We start from the raw sequence: 22,076 nt of genomic DNA on the forward strand, positions 1-22,076 counted from the left end.
CCGCTCTTGAAGCCTCCTGGGATGTATGACGACATTTGCCTAGGCAAGAAACCACAAAGTAATTAAAGAAATGTGCAAAAAATAAAATATGATAGAAAAGTATATCTATTTACTAATGCTAGCAGCATGAGGATTAGAAACAATCAATGTTGATTGGGAGACTGAAGTTCCACTTTAAAGCTTGTGTGGACTTTCACACTGGGGCAGAGGCGTCGGCGGTAAAGTGCTGCTATTTTTAGCGGCACGTTACCATTGTTTTTGGGGTGCAATGGCAGGGAAGTTTGAGGAGCAGTGTGTTCACCGCTCCTGCAACACCCCAAAGATGCTGCTTGCAGGACTTTTTTTTCCCCCCATCCTGCAAGCACACCGCTCCAGTGTGAAAGCACTCGGGGTCTCACACTGGGGCTGCAGGGGAGGCGCTTTACAGGTGCTATTGTTTTAGCCCTTTCGCGCCTGAAAAATGCCTCATTTTGAAAGAGACCTAATGCCGCGTACAGACGGTCGTTTTTTGTAATGAAATAAAACGACGTTTTAAATCATGAAACAAAACTACGTTTTTCAAACTTCATTTTCAAAAACGATGAAACATACACACCATCGTTTTTTCAAAATGCTCTAGCAAAGCGCGGTTACGTTCAGCACGTACGGTGGCACTCTTCCATTGAAGCTCGCTTCATAACTTGCTTCTGAGCATGCACGGTTTTAAAAACGACGTTTTGAAAAACGACACAAAAAATTCAAGCATGTTCGAATATTTTTTTTGTCGTTTTTCAGAAGACCTAAAACGACGTTTTCCCCACACACGGTCATTTTAAATGACGTTTTTTAAAAACGACGTTTTTTTTTCATCACAAAAAACGACCGTCTGTACGCGGCATAAGAGCAATGTCACACCACTGAACTAGCGGGATTCAGAAATTCTTGAAGAGAATTGCCAATGTGAACAGCAATCTTTGAAAATGCTTTTGTAGAGCTTTGAAGCTTCAAGACCCCTTTCACACTGAGACAGTTTTTAGGCATTTTAGCGCTAGAAATAGCGCCTGAAAACTACCTCCCATGCCGCCCAAGTGCTTTCATACTGGGGTAGTGCGCTTGCGGGATGTTAGAAATAGTCCTACAAGCAGCATGTTTGGGAGCGCTGTATTAAGCAAGTGGCTAGCAGGTTTTCAACAAGCTTCAAGAATTTCTGAATCCTGCTAGTTCAGTGGTTCTCAAAGTCTGTACTTAGGAGCCACTAACAGGCCAGATTTTACGCATTACCTTGGGGAGATGTAGACTAGAATACTGCAATCACTCACCTGTGATGTATTTCAGTTATCTTGCAAGCCTGGCCTGTTAGTGGGTCCTGAGGACAGGAGTTGAGAACCAGCGTGCTAGTAGCTTGTTTTAAAGTGGCCATCAGCACTTCCATTAGGATCTATGTTTAACATTTACAAATTGGAGTTGAATTGTACTTTGAAAGCTTACTGAAAGCTCTGCAAATGCTTTGTCAAAACTTGCTTTTCACACTACTCTTATACAAGCTGAAGCCCATGTGAAAAAGGCCTAAAACCCATTGCAGTGCTTTTTTTTTTTTTCTCACCTTGTAATTGATTTTTATGCACTGCAGCATATTGTGTTGTGTTGCAGCACATTGGAAAGGCATGGACAAATACAGCATGCCCTTCCTTTTTTTTTCAGTGCGCACTAAGGCTAGGTTCACACATTTTATTTCAGGTACTTCTATAGCGCTGTCAATTTATGCAGCACTTTACATATATACTGTACATTCACATCAGTCCCTATCCTTAAGGAGCTTACAATCTAAGGTCCCTAATTCTCACATTCATACACATACTAGGGCCAATTTAACCTACCAGCATGTCTTTAGAATGTGGGAGGAAACCGGAGTACCCAGGGGAAACCCACGCAGGCACAGGGAGAGCATGCAAACTCCAGGCAGACGGTGTCGTGGTTGGGATTTGAACCAGTGACCCTTTTTGCTGCTAGGCGAAAGTACTTACTACTACACCACTGTGCCATTTGGATGCGCTTTGAACCGCATCCCATTCGCATGAGGTGAATGAACATTGCTTTCTATTGTGCCTGTTCACATATGTCCGGTGCAGCCTGAGTGTGGATTCAGTGCAAATTGAAAGAGTCTTGTCATTTTTCTGAGCAGTGCTGTCTGGCTCAGGTGCGAATTCTGTGGGAACGCTTCTGAATCTCGCATGTCATTCAGTTGTGAGCAGGATAAAAGCCTGATCTGATGCTGATCAAAAACTGACCTGAAACACTGAGCAACTACTTTATCATTTAGTAGTGAAAACGGAGCTTCAATTCCCACCGCACATTTGTGAACCCGGCCTAAAACAACGCTTTGGGGTGAACTGAGGCCATAGGAAATCAGGCTGATTGCTTTGGGACTGCATTAGGCAACACTGCTGGGGTAAATGAGCCCTAAACATTTTGCTTTCTTTCTTGGGCAAACAAAATTCAGCTAAAATGCTGTATACAGCCGAGTGCTGCAAGCCAGTGATCACTTAGTGGTCCTTATTTTAGGTAGTGATGTTAAAGGCTTAAAAGAAAAATAAATAATCAGAATTGAAATTAAGGAGCTGCCATTACTGAAGTATATTTAACTGTGGGGCTGTCATCCTCAGTCTTCTCTTACTGCTCGGTTTGTCACTGTCTAGGAACATGAATCCACATCAAAAGTTCTGGGACACCTGGTACACACACACATTTTCTGGGTCTTCAGTAAAAGCTCTACTGTTTTATTTTTGTAAGTCGGGCCAATTTTCACCCCATGCAACATCACTGTCATACCAGGCTTTTCAATTAAAATCTGCACATCAGAGATGCTTACATACAAAGAACTCGGTCTTTTGCATGGTAATGCACTCTCTCACATACTGTACACTGCACTCAGAAAATTACACACACTGGATGCTCTAACAGACATGCACTCCTTTTTTAAGAGTAATTACACAAACATTCATGATCACAACTTTTATTTTTTTGGGCCAGTTCACACCACAAAAATGTCCTCCAGATCCATTTCTGCGTGCATTTTTATTTATTTTTTATTGCATTTTTAGATGCATTCCAGAAGTCCCCCCCCCCCCCCCCCTTTTTTTTTTTTTTTGTACTGATTTCCTACTGGAACTGACTGCACTGGTGTAAAATATGCCATTGGAATCCATGTAACATACTTTCCATGTGTTTTTGATGCAGATAAAAAGCACTGCATGTGGTGTGAACGGGCCCTTGCATGTGTTTTCTGTGTATTTCCTCTGTAGTCAGCACTTGTGAATGAACTAGTATCTCTCGTTTTGTTTAAAAAAAAAAAGTAGTTTTCTTAGTAGTATGTACATATATTGGCAATATACCAAATGCGTTCACGTGTGCGTCTAGTTAAAACTTCCTAGATGAGCTCTCACTTTGTGTCCTGCTAATCATTGTCATCAGTGTTTAAAGGTGAAGGTAAAACTAAAAATGTAGTTTTCTCCGGAACAGTAGTCGAGGGAAGTTTTACAACCATGTTAGACCAGGAAGTTTGTATGAAAGGCCCGCTGAGGTCATTAAGCTATATGTAGTGTATACATGTCTCTGTCTTTTTCAGAAGGTGCAACAAAGGGTAAGAGGAAAAGGAAAGCTCCAGCTGAACCTAAACCAAAACCAGAACCTAAACCAAAGAAGCAACCTGCGAAGAGTGCCAAGACCCCGAAATCAGGAAAACAAGAGAAAATCACGGACACTTTCAAAGTGAAAAGGAAAGTGGACCGATTCAACGGGGTACCTGAAGCTGACATTTTGGCAAAAACTTTGCCAGATATTCTTACATTTAACTTGGACATAGTTATTGTAAGTAAACAATAGTTTGAAGTTTTACAGCTTTTTGTGGGTTGTTTACAGTGCAGTCATGTTATATTTGTACGTTTTTAATTCTCTTCAGATTGGAATAAACCCAGGTCTCATGGCAGCTTACAAGGGTCATCATTACCCAGGTCCTGGAAACCATTTCTGTAAGTCATCTGCTGCATGTTTGCATTCTTTGATATGTGTCGTGGCAGCAAGTTTCTGTGTTCTACCAATCCTGGATAGTCATTATCAGGATTCATGTGATACCACACCCCAGATTGGCATATTCACGTTACCAACGTCTGTTATCTATATAAATAATAATTGTATAATGATCAATACATTTATTCTTCAACCTTGACAGGAAACAGTCCCCAGCTGAAAGTGATTGTAAAGTCTCTGCCATTTTTAATAAAAAAAAAAAAACATGTTGCACTTACCTGCTTAGTGGATTTGCACAGTGTGGTCTCAATCCTCCCCTTCTCGGGTCCCTCTTTGGTGCTCTTGGGCCCCCCCCCCCTGTCCGTTGAGTGCCCCCACAGCAAGCAGCCTGCTATGGGGGCAGCCAAGCCACAGCTCCCTGTGTCCATTTAGACCCAGAGCTGCAGCCCCGCCCCCTTTCTATTCTCGTTGGCTGACTTTGACAGCAGCGGGAGCCAATGGTGCCACGCTGCTGTCTCAGCCAATGAGGAGAGGAGTTGCAGCCAGTCTAGCCACTTAAAAAGTCAATATTTTTTACTTTTTTCTATAATAAATATCCCTCAGTTTAGGCAGATGTGTATTCTTCTACCTATTTTTGTTAAAAAAAATCGCAATAAGCATTTATCGATTGGTTTGCGCAAAATTTATAGCATTTACAAAATAGGAGATTTTTTTTTTCGTGACTGCGACATTATGTGGCGGACACATCGGACAATTTTGACACATTTTTGGGACCATTGTCATTTTCACTGCAAAAAATGCTATAAAAATGCATTGTTTACTGTGAAAGTGACAATTGCAGTTTGGGAGTTAACCACTAGGGGGCGCTGTAGGGGTTATGTGTGACCTCATATGTTTTTCTAACTGTAGGGGGGTGGGGCTGGACGTGTGACGTCATTGATCGTGTTTCCCTATATTAGGAAACACACGATCAATGAAGCTGCCACTGTGAATCATGGGGAAGCTGTGTTTACACATAGATCTCCCCGTTCTTTATCTCCGACCCACGGCTGGGCACTTAGAGAGGACGTACAGGTACGTGCTCGTGCCCAGCCGTGCCATTCTGCCGACGTATATCTGCAGGAGGCGGTCCTTACGTGGCTAGACAGTCGCTGGATCTAGATGGGGCTCATGTAAATATTAGGGAGGCTGCTGCACACGGAAGGCTTTTTATCCTAATGCATAGAATGCATTAAAAATCTTCTGCCTTTTACAATCACTTGAACAAATACAGTGGTATGAGTATATCATGTAGAAGCTTGCACTAGTAGTATGTAAAGTAATGTTTTCTCTTACAATAAATAATATTACAATGTTGATGTTTAAATTAGTCGTTGGGTATTGTGCCTCTGCGAGGTAATGTTTGCTAGCTTTACATCACCATCCTAGTTTTCCTTGGTGTACAAATTTGATAGGAAAAATATTTTACCAGAGTGTAGGTGGCAGATTTTAATTGCTATAAATGCCTTTGCGATTATTCCAATTAAATACAATCTGGAAAATTCAGTAATTGGTAATCCCAGTTAATTGTGTAAAAGGCGTTACTAGCATGGGACTTTGTTGTAGTAATGTTAGTAGAGGGTTAGAATTTAAAGTGATTGATTGGAAACAATCACCTTGTAAAACAACCCATTCAGTTTAAAATAGAAATGAAAGGCAAAACGTTTGGTATAGATAAAAAAACATTGTACATTTTGTATAACCCTTTTCTTTATAAACGGTCACATTCCCTCTGTTCTCGGCTGCATAAGAGCTAGGGGAGAATAAACTGCAGCACACTGAACTTCTCAGTGAATGGCTGTGGAGGGGGGCGGGGGGGGTGTCTCGGGACAACACTGATTATTGGAGAAGTTCCCAGCACAGCCAGAGAACTGACCATGGTGCGTACTCCTGCGTAGTGTGGACAGTTTTTAAAAGGAAACCAGAGAAACTGGCAGGAGCATCAGGGATTTCCCACAAAGGAAGCAATACAAAGAGAATAGGAGATTTTCTCCTACAAGTATATGGTACAGCAGTCGCATATCAACAGTATGAAATGTTGGGTATGCTTGTTCTTTTAAGGGAACCTGTGTGGAAATAAATGTTCTTGGTCCTTGCTGACCTTTTTTTGTGAAAATGCTAGATAGTGGTCTATTGTGCTTATCCTCTCGCTTCAATACTTTGGCTCACTGTGTGGAATAAATATCCAGTTCAGCGGTTCTCACGCCACTTGCTTGTTTTGAGATAGTTGATCAGAGGTATTGAGGGTAGAAATGGCCAGGCAACTAACAGTTTCCATAAATGTCTTTTTATCCCTAACCTACCTGTGTGCATTTATAAAATGTATTGGTTTATGTGTCTGGTCATGGACAAGAAAAGTCACCATTGAAATCATAGTAAATCCTAAGTGTTCTTCTCAGGGAAATGTCTGTTCCTATCGGGGCTCAGTGACAAGCAGTTGAACCACCTTGATGACCTTGCGCTTCCAGAGGAATATGGCATTGGCTTCACTAACATGGTGGAGAGAACCACTCCAGGGAGCAAGGACCTCTCTAGGTAAGAAGAGTCAGAATATAGATGTATAGATGGATGGTTTAAGGGAACCTCCTGTGTAACATTACACTTATATAGGGATTGTTAAGCCTGCATATTGTATAGGAATGCTCATAGTATTGTACCCATGGCTGTTAGAATAATTGGTTCACCCGTCTGTGCTAAACGTATAAATGAGGGAATTTTCTCTGCCAGTTATTGTATATTTTTTTTTTCATCCAATGCCCAAACAATGCCTGCATCTGATTGACACTATAGGTGGAGAATGTTCTGCTCAGTTCCTTCAATTGTCATATCTGAGGATGTTTGGGTGGTGCCGACAGGGCCACCCATGGCTTGAAAATTTAGCTCCCTGTATTGCCAGCTTAAAGGGGCTGTAAAGGTAAAAAAAAAAATCCCTAAATGGCTTCCTTTACCTCATCCTTCCATTTTTGCTTTTAAATGTCCTTATTTCTTCTGAGAAATCCTCACTTCATGTTCTTCTGTCTGTAACTCCACACAGTGATGCAAGGCTTTCTCCCTGGTGTGGAGAAAGCCTCTTGAGGGGGCGAGCAGGAGTGTCAGGACACTCTCTACTTTGCAGATAGAGAAAGGAGCTGTGTGTTAGTGGGCGTCTTGACACTCCTGCTTGCCCCCTTAAGAGGCTTTCTCCACACCAGGGAGAAAGCCTCGCATCACTGTGTGGAGTTACAGACAGAAGAAGAAAGGACATTTAAATGCAAAATGGAAGGATGAGGTAAGTGAAGGAGGACTGCACTAAGGTAAAGGAAGCTATTTAGGGGAAAAAAAATTACCTTTACAACCCCTTTAAGGATAGTGACAACACTTTTTAGAGCTGCCGCACCTTTTGTGGCCCCTTGAACACTTTAACCAGCGGTTATTCAGGGGTCACATCCACCCTTTGCTTTCACTCCCTGTAAATCTCCATCTCCCACCCATCACCCTACAGAGCAGAGAAACGCCTGCACCTTCAAGCCTGATGTTCTTCAGCTGGAGTGTGACTACCTAATATAAAGACATAGAGATTTACTAAAACTGGTGCACAAAGAATCTAGTACAGATGTACATCGTAACCAATCAGTTTCTAACTTCAGCTTGTTCATCTTTACAAAATAATAAATGCACATTTTTGTGCAGGTAAACCCCCCGATACATGCAGGCAGTTACTGAAGGACAGGAAGCTCAATGAACCACCTAGAGTGCCCTGGTAGTTCATTGAGAACTAAAGGCTGTTGGTACTTATAGTTTATTGATTCACAGGACCAGCGCGCTCTGCCATTGGCTGTGAGTGCTGATCAGGAGCTGGTTGGCGGACCTTTTTTTAGTCATGCCCCTTCGGCATAAACCGACCCGGCTGCAGTACACACGGGCCGAATATTGTCCGGTTTCTATTGAACCAAACGATGCTTCCTGTTTGGCCCATGTGTACTAGGCTTAAGGGTTGGAGTGCGTTTGGTATTAAGGGCTTGCTTTTGATTCAGTCCCTGGGAGTGAAGAAAATGAGCTGTGTGTGTAAAAATTTAAATAATAAAATGTATTGGGACTTATTTTGGCCACATATTACAGTATGATTATGTAATGGCAGGGCCTAAATAAAAAATACAATTCCATTCAATTTATATTTACTTGGTGATACTAAAGCTAAAAAATATTTATACCCTATAATACATGGGTGCCCAACCTGTTGCCCACCAACTGTTGCAAAACTACAAGTCCCATCATGCCTCTCTTTGGGAGTCATGCTTGTAACTGTCAACCTTGCAATGTCTCATGGGACGTATAGTTCCACGACAGCTGGAAGGCCTCAGATTGAGCACCCATGCCCTAATGCATTCCTTTGCTTTTCCTTCCCCTTCCCTATGTGAAGGGCAAGAGAGGGGAGAACAGATCCAGCGCTGTGCTCGGCTGCATCTCTTCTCCTCTCCGCTTCACATAAGGAATCGAACATCAGCAGGAGCCATTGGCCCCTGCTGCTGAAGGTCACAAGTAGTGAGAAGGAAATCAGGGGCAGGGCTGAGCCCCGCTGTGATTGTCTATGGAGTGCGGCTCCGTAGATGGCTTGGGAGCAAACAGGCACCCACTCCCATAGCAAGTCATTTTGTTTAAAAATATATAATATATATATATTTTTTTTTTCTTTCTTACATAGTTAGTCAGGTTGAAAAAAGACACAAGTCCATAAAGTTCAACCATCATATATATTTTTTTTTTTATAAAATTTTGCAAATTTAGTAATTTGTCTTTGTAAATTTTATACTGCTACATATCTTTGGTAAACATAGCAAAAATCGGTGTAAATGTGCTTTTGCACAGCATGGCCACTTACAGAGGCCCAACATGCAGGAATGAGGATGGATGAGCAGAGATCAGCGCTGTGGGCACTTCTGATCCAGCCCACAGCGCTGCTGCGCCCGGACATGCTCCGGTTTGTTTACAAGTGATCACGCCGTCATTTGACAGCGTGATCACATGGTAAAGGGCCACTGTCATTGCCACCGTGATGCGCCGTGCCTTGAAGACCCGACGGCTATGGACATTCCCGGGTACGCGCGATTCTGGGAGGGTGTCATACGACGCCCTCCCAGAGTTATCTGAACATGTTGTAGCTATTATTAGGCTATGGCCTGGTCGGCAACTGGTTAATAAAAAAAAAAATAACGTTTTAGTAACCATTTTTTTAACCGCTTAAGGACCGCCTCCTGCACATATACGTCGGCAGAATAGCACAGCTGGGCACAAGCACGTACAGGTATGTCCTCTTTAAGTGCCCAACCTTGGGGCGCAACGCCCGCGACCCGGTCCCAAGCACCGTGACCACGGGACCCGATCGCCGCTGGAGTCCCGCGATCGGTCCCTGGAGCTGAAGAACGGGGAGAGCTGTGTGTAAACACAGCTTCCCCGTTCTTCACTGTGGCGGCGTCATCGATCGTGTGTTCCCTTTTATAGGGAAACACAATCAATGACGTCACACCTACAGCCACACCCCCTACAGTTAGAAACACAAATGAGGTCACACTTAACCCCTTCAGCGTCCCCTTGTGGTTAACTCCCAAACTGCAATTGTCATTTTCATAGTAAACCATGCATTTTTAATGCATTTTTTGCTGTGAAAATGACAATGGTCCCAAAAATGTGTCAGACGTGTCCGCCATAATGTCGCAGTCACGAAAAAAATCGCTGATCGCCGCCATTATTAGTAAAAAAAGAATATTAATAAAAATGCAATAAAACTATCCCCTAATTTGTAAACACTATAAATTTTGCGCAAAAAATAAAAACCGCAAAGGTGATCAAATACCACCAAAAGAAAGCTCTATTTGTGGGGGAAAAAAGGACGCCAATTTTGTTTGGGAGCCACGTCGCACGACCGCACAATTGTCAGTTAAAGCGACGCAGTGCCGAATCGCAAAAACTGGCCAGGTCCTTTAGCTGCCTAAAGGTCCGGGTCTTAAATGGTTAATGATTCTTTCACACGGCATAGTTAGTCGATCTAAAAGACTATGTTGGATGGTAACTAGCTAGATTTAGAAGTTGAACATCATTTTATCACTTCTTTCTCTTCTTTCCAGCAAAGAATTTCGGGAAGGTGGAAGAATCCTTTTACAGAAGCTTCAGAAGTATAAACCACGTATAGCTGTCTTCAACGGAAAATGTGAGTTGGGACCTGTTTCTTTTACTATATGACGCTCCAATGGTAATTGTAACACACCTAAAGCATTGTTTTTTTTTATTTTTTTTTTGTAGGTATATATGAAATTTTCAGTAAAGAAGTATTTGGTGTCAAGATTAAAAAGTTTGATTTTGGAGTCCAGCCACACAGAGTTCCTGATACAGATACAGTCAGTATTTTGCCTTGAAAATCCAATGACAATTTTTACAAACAAAATGCACCTGTTGTATCCTAAAATGTGAATGTTCCAGAACTCCTTGTGAAAAATGCGAGGATGCTTTAAAAAATTATGCCATGTATTGTTTTTAGTTTTCAATTTTAGGACTTAAAAAGTGCATAAACGGGGGGGGAGTCTGATTTATATTTGGTGTGGTATATTTGATTCTGCCAGGTACCCTTGCATGCAGTTTCATTTTGCAAACATGTGATCCAGTGCATGGTTGAACAGTTATGCCAATAAAGTCCTCACATGGACATTCAGGGCCGGATTCAGAAAGCACTTATGCCGACGTATCTTCTGATACACTGCGTAAGTGCATGGATGCACCGTCGTATCTCTGCGCCTAATTCTTAATACAAGATACGCCTGAACTTTGGCAACATCCGACCAATGTAAGTCTCCTACGCCGTCGTATCTTGGGCGCATATTTATGCTGGCCGCAAGGGGCGCTTCCATTGATTTACGCGTCGAATATGTAAATGAGCGAGATATGCCGATTCACGAACGTACTTACGCCTGTCGCAGTAATCTACTCCGTTTACGTAAGGCGTACGTCCGGCGTAAAGTTAAGCCACATAAAGCAGGTGTAAGTCATGTTAGGGTATGGACCAGGGAACAGCCGTCGTATTTTACGTAAGTCGTACGTGAATGGGGCTGGGCGTAAGTTACGTTCACGTCGTAGGCATTGAGCCGTCGTATCTTAGGGAGTATATGCCACGTGATTCTGAGCATGCGCGCACATGCGCCATTCGATCAGCCCTTCATTTACATGGGGTCACGCTTCATTTTAATAAATCACGCCCACTACCTTCCTACTTTGAATTAGGCGGGCTTACACCGGCCAATTTACGTTACGCCGGCGCAACAAAGGGAGCAAGTGCTCTGGGAATACTGTTCTTGCCTCTCTGTGTTACGTCGGAGTAGCGCATATCAGATGCGCTACGCCCGCACAAATATACGCCGCTCTACCTGAATCCGGCTATCAGTGTCTATATCTTGAGAAGCTCTCATCTTATATTCTTTACAAGGGCTATATCTAATTGTTATGCACAGTGTTAACACAACAATGTGCATTAAGGCCACCCATACATTTTGTTTTTAACACACCTGCTGCACTTGCTGATCACCTGTTAATGCTAAAAACTACCCCCCCCTTCCCTGTTGGGGTACTACACCCCTGTGAAAAGAAAGGAGAGAAGTAATGCTGCGCGCTTAGCCCACCACGGTGAACAGCGGGTGAGGCCAAGTTGCGTTAACTGATGGGAGGGGCTTATGGGGCATAGTTAAACAAAACCCAGGCTTACCTGTATAATGTGCTTTGATTGCTGTGCCACAAGTAGAGTGCTGCAGACGCACATAAACCTCAGAACATTCAGGGGAAAAAATGACTGTCTTTACAGGACAATCTCTCTAGAACAACTGTCTCTATAGAAAAACAAATTCTAAAGAACAAGGTCTGTCTCTATAAACAGTATAACGGGGACTGTCTTAATATAGCAAGGGCCATCTCTACAGAATAAGGGCTGTCTCTATATAACAAGAACCGTCTCTCTATAACAAGAACTGTCTTCACAGAACAAGTAATGTCTTTTTATATATAACAGGGACCATCTGTACAGAACAAGGACTGTCTTTAAAATAGTCTGTCTATAACATGGACTGTGTCTATATCGGGGACTGTCTATACCAAACCGGGATTAGAACTGTGATATATGTACTTGGTAAAGGGACAGAAGCCAATAAAAGAAGGGCAGAGGGGTTTGTTTATAAAACGGGGACTGACCCAATTAATCAGGGACCTGGATGATGCCATACACAGTATTGGGTGAAGGACTGCTCTCCAGGTCATGGATTGTCTCTCTATCAGGGATCCTGTGTACTGTTACATGTTGTGCATACAGTGGGTGAGCGGTCCCGGTGTATCGTGGACACTTACAAACACCCACTGACAGGTGAATAACCCCTGTCCCCCCGCGGACTAGTTTATGGTCCCCTCACAGCTGATTATGATTCTTCCAGCACGGCTACAAAGCGCACCAAGCAGGCAGGTTAGGGAGGTGAAGGAAGCACACTGTATACACAATGCTGAGTTCATAGGCTCATTCATCCATCTATCAGCTCTATAGACACAGTGTACTTGTTCTCTGATCCTTCCCTCTGACAATTCAATGTATCCTCTATGGAAAGGGCAGGGGCTAGGGGTTCTCCCTTCAGAATCCAGACACTGTGTGATCGGGACATCGCTGCTATCGGCTGCTCTGGCGGATTTAAATCCCATGCAGTGAAGGGTCAGGTGCCCAGAGTATCAAGCCCCTGGGAGGTGAATTAGAGGAGAATCCAGGCCGGTTCTATGGGATGCCAGAGTGCCCGAATAATTAGTCCACCCCTGGTTGGTTTCATGCATTCACTATTGGATAGGGAGAACTGTTTATGACTGAAGGGCTTAACTGAACTTTTAGCGTGAAAAGAACCTTGCGCTATGAAAAATTGGCTAAATTAGCAAAGTGATAATTTTAGTGGTGTTTATACGCTGCTCCCCCCGCAAAGTACTGATTGTAACTGATTTGGGGGGGGGGGGGTGTTTCAGGGCCCCCTATCATCGCACACCCTTAACTGACAATAAAGAATGCATTTTTAGGACTCAATAGGAGGAGGATCTTTCAAATTTCTGTTTGTTTTTTGCAGATTTGCTATGTTATGCCTTCTTCAAGTGCCAGGTGTGCACAGTTTCCCCGTGCTCAGGACAAGGTACATCACTACATCAAATTAAAGGATTTAAGAGACCATCTAAAGGGCATAGAGAGCGCCAGAGAGGTTCAAGAAGTGCAATATTCATTTGACTTGCAATTGGCTCAGGGTAGGTTGCTGCTGCTGCTTCTCTCCTCATTCATCTGCTTCTTTAGAAGTTTGTAAGCTGCCTAATCTTTCTACCTGGACTGTGCATCACCCTCATTTCTATACATTTTGACGTAAATCCTTAAAGATGCCACAGTTATATATTTTTTTTATTTGTTTTTCTTTTATTGTGCACATTAGCATTATATATTGCATACAGAAATTTAACACACAGGCCTATCTAAGTGGAGCGGTATTAACAGGCTAGTGTCTTCTGTACATTTCCTCCCATTGCACTGTAGACTAAATGACTTATCTAAGTTATTATAGGTTGTAATAAATGTTCTAACCATTGTGAAATATATTTTGTAGTTTTGAACTTATGTACTTTTTTTCTCCTGTATAGCGGATGCAAAGAAGCAGGCTGTAAAGGAAGAGAAGCATGATCCTGGCTATGATGAAGCTGCTGGCGGCAATTCCAATGAGCAGATACCTAATGGAGACAGCGGATCATGCAACTTGCCTAACTTGGAAGGTAAGTGCTCTGGTGTTTTTGCTTTCCTTCAAGGCTAGTGTGCATGTGTTTTTGGAGAGGTTTCTTGCATTCCTAATGCACTTTTTCACAAATCGCATTAAGCTTAAAGTAAAACCTATAAAAGAATGTCTCTTCTTTTGCTACTTATTGGTCTGTAAAATTTTAAGAAATTTTAACAAAACGTGTGCAAAAAAAAAAAAAAATGTCAATCATTCAGAGCTATCCTGTGTCTTATGCACATTTTCAGTATTCTCTCAAAAAGTCTAAGCCTAGTACACACTATTACATTTTTTTTTTGTCTTCAACCCAGCAGGCTGAACGGAAAAAAAACGGAATGGTCTGACAGAAGCCGGCTTCTGTCGGCTAGTTTGTATTGAACCCACAGCGCGGGTCTCAAGTGCCGGGTGGACGTCCTGTGGTTGTCATTCCCCGTGCACGCCGCTGGGGGCGCGCAGTGGGGAAACAACGTGCCCGGCGCATCGCTCGGGAGCCGATGCGTGTGCCTGGCGGCCGTGATGTCCACCAGGCACCCGCGATCGTCGGTGACAGCAGGAACGTGGAGCTCTGTGTGTAAACACAGAGATCCACGTGCTGTCAGAGGGAGAGAGGAGACCGATCTGTGTCCCTTTACATAGGGACACAGCATTGGTCACCTCCCCCAGTCAGTCCCCTCCCCCCACACAGTAAGAACACACCCAGGGAATACATTTAACCCCTTCCTCATCCCCTAGCATTTTTATAGCACTGATCGCTGTACAAATGTGAATGGTCCCAAAATTGTGTCAAAAGTGTACGATACGCCCGCCGCAATATCGCAGGCCTGACAAAATAAATCGTAAAAAAAATCATAAATCTATCCCCTATTTTGTAGGCGCTATAACTTTTGTGCAAACCAATCAATATACGCTTATTGCGTTATTTTTGTTAAAAAAAAAAATGCAGAAGAATACGTATCGGCCTAAACCGAGGGAGATTTTTTTTTTTTTTTTTTTTTTATTTTTTTAATTGGGCTATTATTATAACAAAGTAAAAAATATTGTGTTTTTTTTTAATTTTTTTTCAAAATTTTCATTTTTTTTTATGTTTATAGCGCAAAAAATAAAAATCGCAGAGGTGATCAAATACCACCAAAAGAAAGCTCTATTTGTGGGAAAAGAATGATAAAAATATAATTTGGGTACAGTGTTGCATGACCGCCCAATTGTCATTCAAAATGCGTCAGCGCTGAAAGCTGAAAATTGGCCTGGGCACGAAGGGGGTTTAAGTGCCCAGTAATGAAGTGGTTAAAGGCGTTGTAAAGGTACAATTTTTTTTTCCTAAATGGCTTCCTTTACCTTAGTGCAGTCCTCCTTCACTTACCTCATCCTTCCATTTTGCTTTAAAAACTTCCTTATTTCTTCTGAGAAATCCTCACTTCTGTTCTTCTGTCTGTAACTACACACAGCAATGCAAGGCTTTCTCCCTGGTGTGGAGTGTCGTGCTCGCCCCCTCCCTTGGACTACAGGAGAGTCAGGACGCCCACTAACACACAGCTCCTTTCTCTATCTGCAACGTAGAGAGTGTCCTGACTCTCTTGTAGTCCAAGGGAGGGGAGGAGCATGACACTCCACACCAGGGAGAAAGCCTCACATTACTGTGTGTAGTTACAGACAGAAGAACAGAAGTGAGGATTTCTCAGAAGAAATAAGGAAGTTTTTAAAGCAAAATGGAAGGATGAGGTAAGTGAAGGAGGACTGCACTAAGGTAAAGGAAGCTATTTAGGAAAAACAATTGTACCGTTACAACCCCTTTAAGTCCTTCTGCTTCTTATCTTGTACTAGATAACTGTGTCTGTTTTGTAGGGTTGCAGGTGAGTTGTTTAGCAAAAGACAACTGGGCAGGGCTGACACCAAGCAGTCCCAAAGGCTGTGTGTTATCAGTCCACAACATGACCCAAGTGCCTTTCTGGTAGATTAACGGCTGGTTTTCTGCACTTGCTGGGTCTTTAATGGGATAAAACATAACATAAGGAAACCTGCATGTATTGCAGAGATGTACTTTTTTTTATTATTATTATTATTATTATTATTTTTTTTTTTTTTTGTTCTGCCATACACTTTTTTTACACGGATTTAAAAAAACCCTTGTACATTAACACTTAACATCCTTTGCCAAACTTCAAAAAATTAATATTTTAAATATAACTTTAGTTTGTAGGAGAGAAAAAGATCTAAAAAAAAATCTTTATTTTAAAACAGTGCACGTCTGTGTTTCTGGATCTTCACCATTCTGCATATTTGGCTCTGATTTGTATTTCTATTTTATTGAGTGAATTCAGACATCAGTCTAGAGCAGGGGGGTCTCCAAATTTTTTAAGCCTGAGGGCCACATTGTAGATTTTACAAATATTTGCGGGCCGCAAAAAAATTGTTATTTTTTAAATTAATTAATAAAATGGAAATCTCATCCTAGCATTTCTGCACGGGCGCACGCCTGTGTCCCCCGTCAGAGCCTTTCAGCCTGTCTGTGTCTCCAATACACCCTTGGATACCCCCCCCCCCCCCCCCCCCCCCCCCCCCAATATCGCTACACTGTATTTGATTTAAAGCGGAGGTTCACCCTAAAAACAAGTTTATACCATTCAATCCAGCATACTGCTGACATGTACAGTATGCCGTTTTTTTTTTTTTTTTTTTCCGGTTTACATATCGTAGTATAGGTATTTTCCCCTCCGGCTTCCGGGTAGTGAATCCCGCGGGAGTGGGCGTTCCTATTCAGAGACTAAGTGATTGACGTATGACAAAAGCTTCACCCCCGGCGCAAAAGGCGTGTCACCAGTTTCCGACAAAAGCCGAACGTCGGTGCGCAGGCGCCGTATAGAGCCGTCTCGCAGTTCGGCTTCTTTCGGAAACTGGCGACGCGCCTTATGCACCGGGGGTGAAGCTTTTGTCATACGTCAATCACTTAGTCTCTGAATATGAACGCCCACTCCGGCGGGATTCACTACCCGGAAGTGTCTCTGCTCCGCTGTCCCCTATGGGGAACCTGATGCAGACGTACCGTCTGTCCGTCTGCATCAGTTCCGCTCTGCCGAACGGAAGAAAAATAGGGTTTCTTCCGTTCGGAAAAGCGGAACCCGACTGACGCGGACGCTAGCGGATGCTCCATCCGCTAACGGACGCGTCCCCATAGGGATTCATTACAAGTTCGTTAACGGACTTGTAATGAACGGACAGACGGAGCGGACGTCTGAAAGGGGCCCAAGATCCCTCCTAGAAGGACATAGCAATAAAGTTTGCAATTTTTTTTTATTTTTTTTTGTGCAGTGAAAATTGTAAGAAGTTTTATATTTGATAGAATTGATTTAACTGTTTGATTTTGTTATTTTCTAGCACCCTGTAACTCGGAGTCTGTTCAGAACGGGCAGCCGCCGTCTCAGCCCCATACTGAGCACGTGTCTGCGCCTAACCACTGTGAGGACCAACCACAAGAAAGCAGCAGTGCTTAAGATTTGCTGCGTGTTCCAAGCTATGCAAGTGTCGCTGCAGTTTTATTGCAGTCACAAAGAACTGAACCTCAGTTGCAGTTGACTAACTGAAGCCTTTTTTGTTTAAAATGTTACCTCCCTTATTTTTATTAAAATGTAAGCTGTAGTAGTAACAATTATTTTAAGGTAGGAATTTTAAAAAAAAATTAACTTTTTGGGAAAAAGCATATAAACTAGAGTAGTCACAGTTGCGCTTTGTATTTAATGTTGGCTGTGTGATGCAGTTGTTCATGAACTGCATGCTCTACTTATTTTAGGAAATTATCAATTGTTTTTATATGGATATAACAGTGGTGCTGTAAATTTTGGACATCAAACATTTTGTTTTACTTTTAACGAAATAGCAAAAAATGTGATTTCTTCTCAAGCTGGATTGTGCTTGAGCATTCTTTTACCATGTTTATGCATACTGTATTTATGCATACAGTATATCTGTCAGGCGAAGTTCTCTGCAGGGAAGGTTTTTTTATGCTATATAATACTTTAGTCCATTCTGACTGGCTACAGGCCAATTTAGTTCCTTGCAATAAATTAGTGAACTTAACCCGATGGCAGCAGTTAAAGACGAGTAAATATTCTGTTCTTTATTTAATGTCTTACAAAGTGTTTTTGTACTTGAATTGCATAATTTAAGAACGCTCTCATTTTTAGTCCCATGTCAAGGCTGTTATTTATTTTTTATTGTATGTGGTCGAATGCAGTGTAAGTGATATCATTGTGCATCCAAAAGGATGCAACAAACAGGAGCTCATATTTTTACCACCTTAGCCATGTATAGCAAAGTACTTTTGTAGCAAGGTAAGGTCAAAGCTTGCACCATGGACATCAGTGTGCAGAGGTTTATAAAAGCCAATCAGAACTTGGCTAGTTCATTGCTGAAAGTTGATATGTAAAGTACACGTTGTATGTGCTTCTACTTCAGTTGTTCCCTATTGCATGGCTAATTTGATCATAAAGTGATGTCCTCATGTGCCCTGCCCCTTAGAAATGCCTTGGCATTAAAGCGGTATTAAACCCAATACCCAAAATGTAATATATTGCATCTTACCAATCATTAAATGGGGTGGCTGCATTCGTGTTTTTTTTTTTTTTGGGGTCTTCCATCTGTTTTTCGCTTGGTGATCCGGCTAGTAGGAATGGGCTCTGGCTTTTTCAGGATCCCACCTGCCTGATCCAGCCAGGAAGCTGACACTGCACATTTCTTGATCCGCAGCTGCAAATCGGGAAATGTCTCACTGCCTTCCTGGCGGGATCGGGCAGGTGGGTTGGGACTAGGATCCCAAACATGCCCAAGCCCATCTCTGACAGCTAGTAACAGACCTCCTGTATCAGAGTGCCTAAACTTTGAATGAATGAGCAACAGACACCTTTTGGACAGCAGCACTGTCCTCCCTGGCGGGGTTAAACTGCCCTAGCAGCTTTAAATTTCCAATTGAAGCCAGTTACATGAACAGTTGTTTATTTTTTTGGGGCTAAAGGTTTTACATAAATAAAAGCTGATGACCGTAAGTATTCCTGTTGGTGATAAGGGGATATTAAAGGCTCACAAAAAAATAATAATATATATGTTATACTTCCGTGATATGTGCAGTGGTTTTGTACAGACCAGCCCAGATCCTCTTCTCGGTCCCCTGTCGGTGTTCCTGACCCCTCCCTCTTTCTGAGTGCCCCCTATAGCAATCTGCTATAGACACACCGGGCACAGCATGGCCCTGCTCCCTCCTTACTGCCTGTGATTGACAGCAGTAAGTGGCTCCCGCTGCTGTGTCTCAGCCAGTGAGGATAGAGGGACCTGGGAGAGCCGCTTCTCTTTTGCACATCGCTGGATCGAGATGGGGCTTTGGTAATTATTACGATGGCGGAGGCTGGGGGAGATGCTGCACACAGAAGAGTTTTTTTTTTTTTTTTTTTTTTTTAACCTTCAGGCATAGAATGCATGCAAGTAAAAAGCTTCTAGCCTTTACAACTACTTTTAAATTGTTTGTCTTAACTCTCTGACTGCTACATTTAGAGGACAGCTTGTTCTGTTGAAAAAACAGACTTGCTAGCTAGGTAACTAGGTGACAAAGTGGTTGCTAACCCTATAATTTTTTTTTTAAAAAACCTGCAAGACAAAGACATAATGAGCTAGTATGAATTGCTTGCCTCATATGGAAGCCCCTGAAGCGGTCCTCGTATCTCCACCCCCCCCCCCTCCTCTGGCCGGTGACATCTTTCTCGGGGGTCACTTCCGGGTATCGCAGCGATGGCACTGTGATTGGCCAGAGCCGCGATGACGTCACTCCCGCGCATGTGCGTGGGAGCCGTGCACATAGGTGCCTTTGCTTTAGTGTGCATGTGCCGATGACACTGGCACATGTAGGGGATATCTCCTAAACCGTGCAGGTTTAGGTGATATCTTGGGTAGCTACAGATGAGCCTTATAGTCTTACCTGTAGCATAAAGTAGTTGTAAAGGGTTTACAACCACTTTAAGGGAAACAACTTAACAAACAAAAAAAGAAAAACGAATGCATCAATCACATCTAAGAATTGGTAAACTGCAATATGATATTTGCCTATGGGTTTAATACTGCTTTAAGCAAAACAATTTATGCAAGTCCTAAAATCCTGAACTGTGTGTGGATCTTCGGACTTGATTTGGACACTTTTAGTTTTTTATATATATACAAATGAAATAAAACGTTTGTATGTTATTTGTTGCTGCAGGGAAATTCACATCATGTTTTTCAAATTATCCGTGTAACAGATTTATATGGTTTGTTGGGTATTAAAGATGAATTGAATTTACAATGTAAAATATGTATACCCTTGCTTTACAGTCTGTGAAAAAGAATAAATGTTCCCTTTCCTGCCTGGATTGTTGACAAAACTTTAACTTGCAGCCTTTTAGGATGTTTCTAACTACTTGAAGGCTGTGTATTGAGTTGTATAAAATACCTCTATTGTGAAGGATATGCAGCTGGTTTCTAAGGGGTGCTGGAAATTGCTTACAAACCATGGCAAGGAAGGTGATGACCTTTTCCTTTTTATCTCACACAGCTGTGCTAGCGTTTTACACAAAGTACATAATTCACACCATGGGCATCATGCATTCTGTAGCTCTGCATTATTAAAGTTGTGTAGTAAACCTCTGACACTATATAAAAATCAGGTTGGAAATCAAATATGGGACCACTTTATGGTGCTATATGTGGAATGGTCACGTCACGTTGGTGTATTGCCTTCCAATCTTCTGGATGATGCCATTACCATATTTTGTTTTTTCTGGTTGTCGCATCAATATTTTTCCTTTTTTTTTGATTAGGGTTTTCATACTGCTGTTGGTCTATTTAAAAGTTGTTTCTGATATGATATAATCTTTTACAACATTGTAAGCCAACATATTTTAAAGGTATACTTTTTTTTTTCTTTGTCCACAAAATAAAAAGCTTCAGAAATGTTGAGCTTCTGTGTAATTCATTTTGGGGTCTTTGTGTAAGGCTGGGTTCACATAAGTGAATTAGATGTGGGTTTTTCGGGCATCCAATTTGCATGACAGGCGAGTATGACCGTCTCAAAGGAGCTGGTTCACACAGGTCCGGGTAGGCCGAGGAGCGAATTGGGTCCTGTGTGTGTTTGGGTCTGGTTCAGGTGCAAATTCAGGCAAAAATTCAGACTTGAATCGCACCTGAACCGGTACGCACTGGACCCCAGGCACAAACCTGCAGTTGCAGATATGTGAACCCGGCTTAATGGAGTAGTATTAACAGTAAATTTGAACAAAACTGCATTAGCTTTACCGGTAACTCTTTTTTTTTTCTGAGAGTCTTCCAGGTCAGCCCATGAGACCTAGGGCTCCTCCTACCAGGACAGGAAACGCGTTAACCCCCATTGGATAAAGGGGCAGTCCTCCAGGCCTCATGTCATTTTTGAAGAACTGTAGGACAAACCTGCAAAACATATATGCATAATACACATAACTCAAGACATAACCGGGTGGGAATCCGGCTGTCCTGGAAGACAATCAGGAAGTCTAACTCTGCTTTTCTCAAGGCATCTTCCAGGACAGCCCATGAGACGAACCAGAACTTACCAGTCTACAGCGGGACCACTGCCTGAAGGACCTCATGACCAAACGCCTGCTCCTGAGAACATAGGAGGTCCAGCGATTATTGTTTAATGAAGGTCGGAAAAACTACCAGGTGGCACCTTTTATAACCCCCGTAGAATTCAGCAATAGCCTGATTTATCAATCTGGCCGAGGTGGCTTTGGATACACACTTTGTGTGTTCCCGAAAAGAGAACAAGCAAGGCATCTGTTTTCCTAAAGGTTGTGGTGATTTCTAGGTAGATGAGAAAAACTCTTGTGACGTCTAAAAAAAAAAAAAAATTATTTTCTTTCTCGCTCTTCGGCGTACAACAAAAGGTTGGTAGCACAATAACCTGAGATCTGTGGAAGAAACTGGCTAACTAACGCAAAAACCCCAGATTTGTTTTTAGCACAACCCAAACCTTAAAGATTGTGAGGAATGGCTCTCTGAAAGGGACTCGCTTACCCTACGAGCTGAGGTAATTGCAACAAGGAAAATTGTCTTTAGAGTAATTTAGAGTAGAGTAATTTAACTTAACTGAAGTATATTTTATGGGAACTCTACCAGAGCCTGAAAGAACTAGACGGGTCCCAGGTAGGACAAGTTCTAACTACCGGATTGGCTCTAGATATAGATTTAAAG

General features: G+C 42.4%; 1 protein-coding gene across 2 annotated transcripts in view; it reads left to right on the forward strand.

The window, feature by feature from the left end:
- The window catches only part of TDG (thymine DNA glycosylase), a 29,371-nt gene extending 9,922 nt beyond the window's left edge, over positions 1 to 19,449 (forward strand). For both annotated transcript variants that reach the window (XM_040344250.1, XM_040344251.1), the window contains exons 3-10: positions 3,605 to 3,846; positions 3,938 to 4,007; positions 6,444 to 6,579; positions 10,146 to 10,228; positions 10,321 to 10,415; positions 13,152 to 13,323; positions 13,708 to 13,836; positions 17,208 to 19,449. In XM_040344250.1, coding sequence (XP_040200184.1) covers positions 3,605 to 3,846; positions 3,938 to 4,007; positions 6,444 to 6,579; positions 10,146 to 10,228; positions 10,321 to 10,415; positions 13,152 to 13,323; positions 13,708 to 13,836; positions 17,208 to 17,323 — 1,043 coding nt within the window. In that variant the 3' untranslated portion in view covers positions 17,324 to 19,449. The remainder of the gene's footprint in view (positions 1 to 3,604; positions 3,847 to 3,937; positions 4,008 to 6,443; positions 6,580 to 10,145; positions 10,229 to 10,320; positions 10,416 to 13,151; positions 13,324 to 13,707; positions 13,837 to 17,207) is intronic.
- Positions 19,450 to 22,076: the final 2,627 nt, after the last annotated feature.

This window comes from Rana temporaria, chromosome 3 (assembly GCF_905171775.1).
Source record: "Rana temporaria chromosome 3, aRanTem1.1, whole genome shotgun sequence".
NCBI lineage: Eukaryota > Metazoa > Chordata > Amphibia > Anura > Ranidae > Rana > Rana temporaria.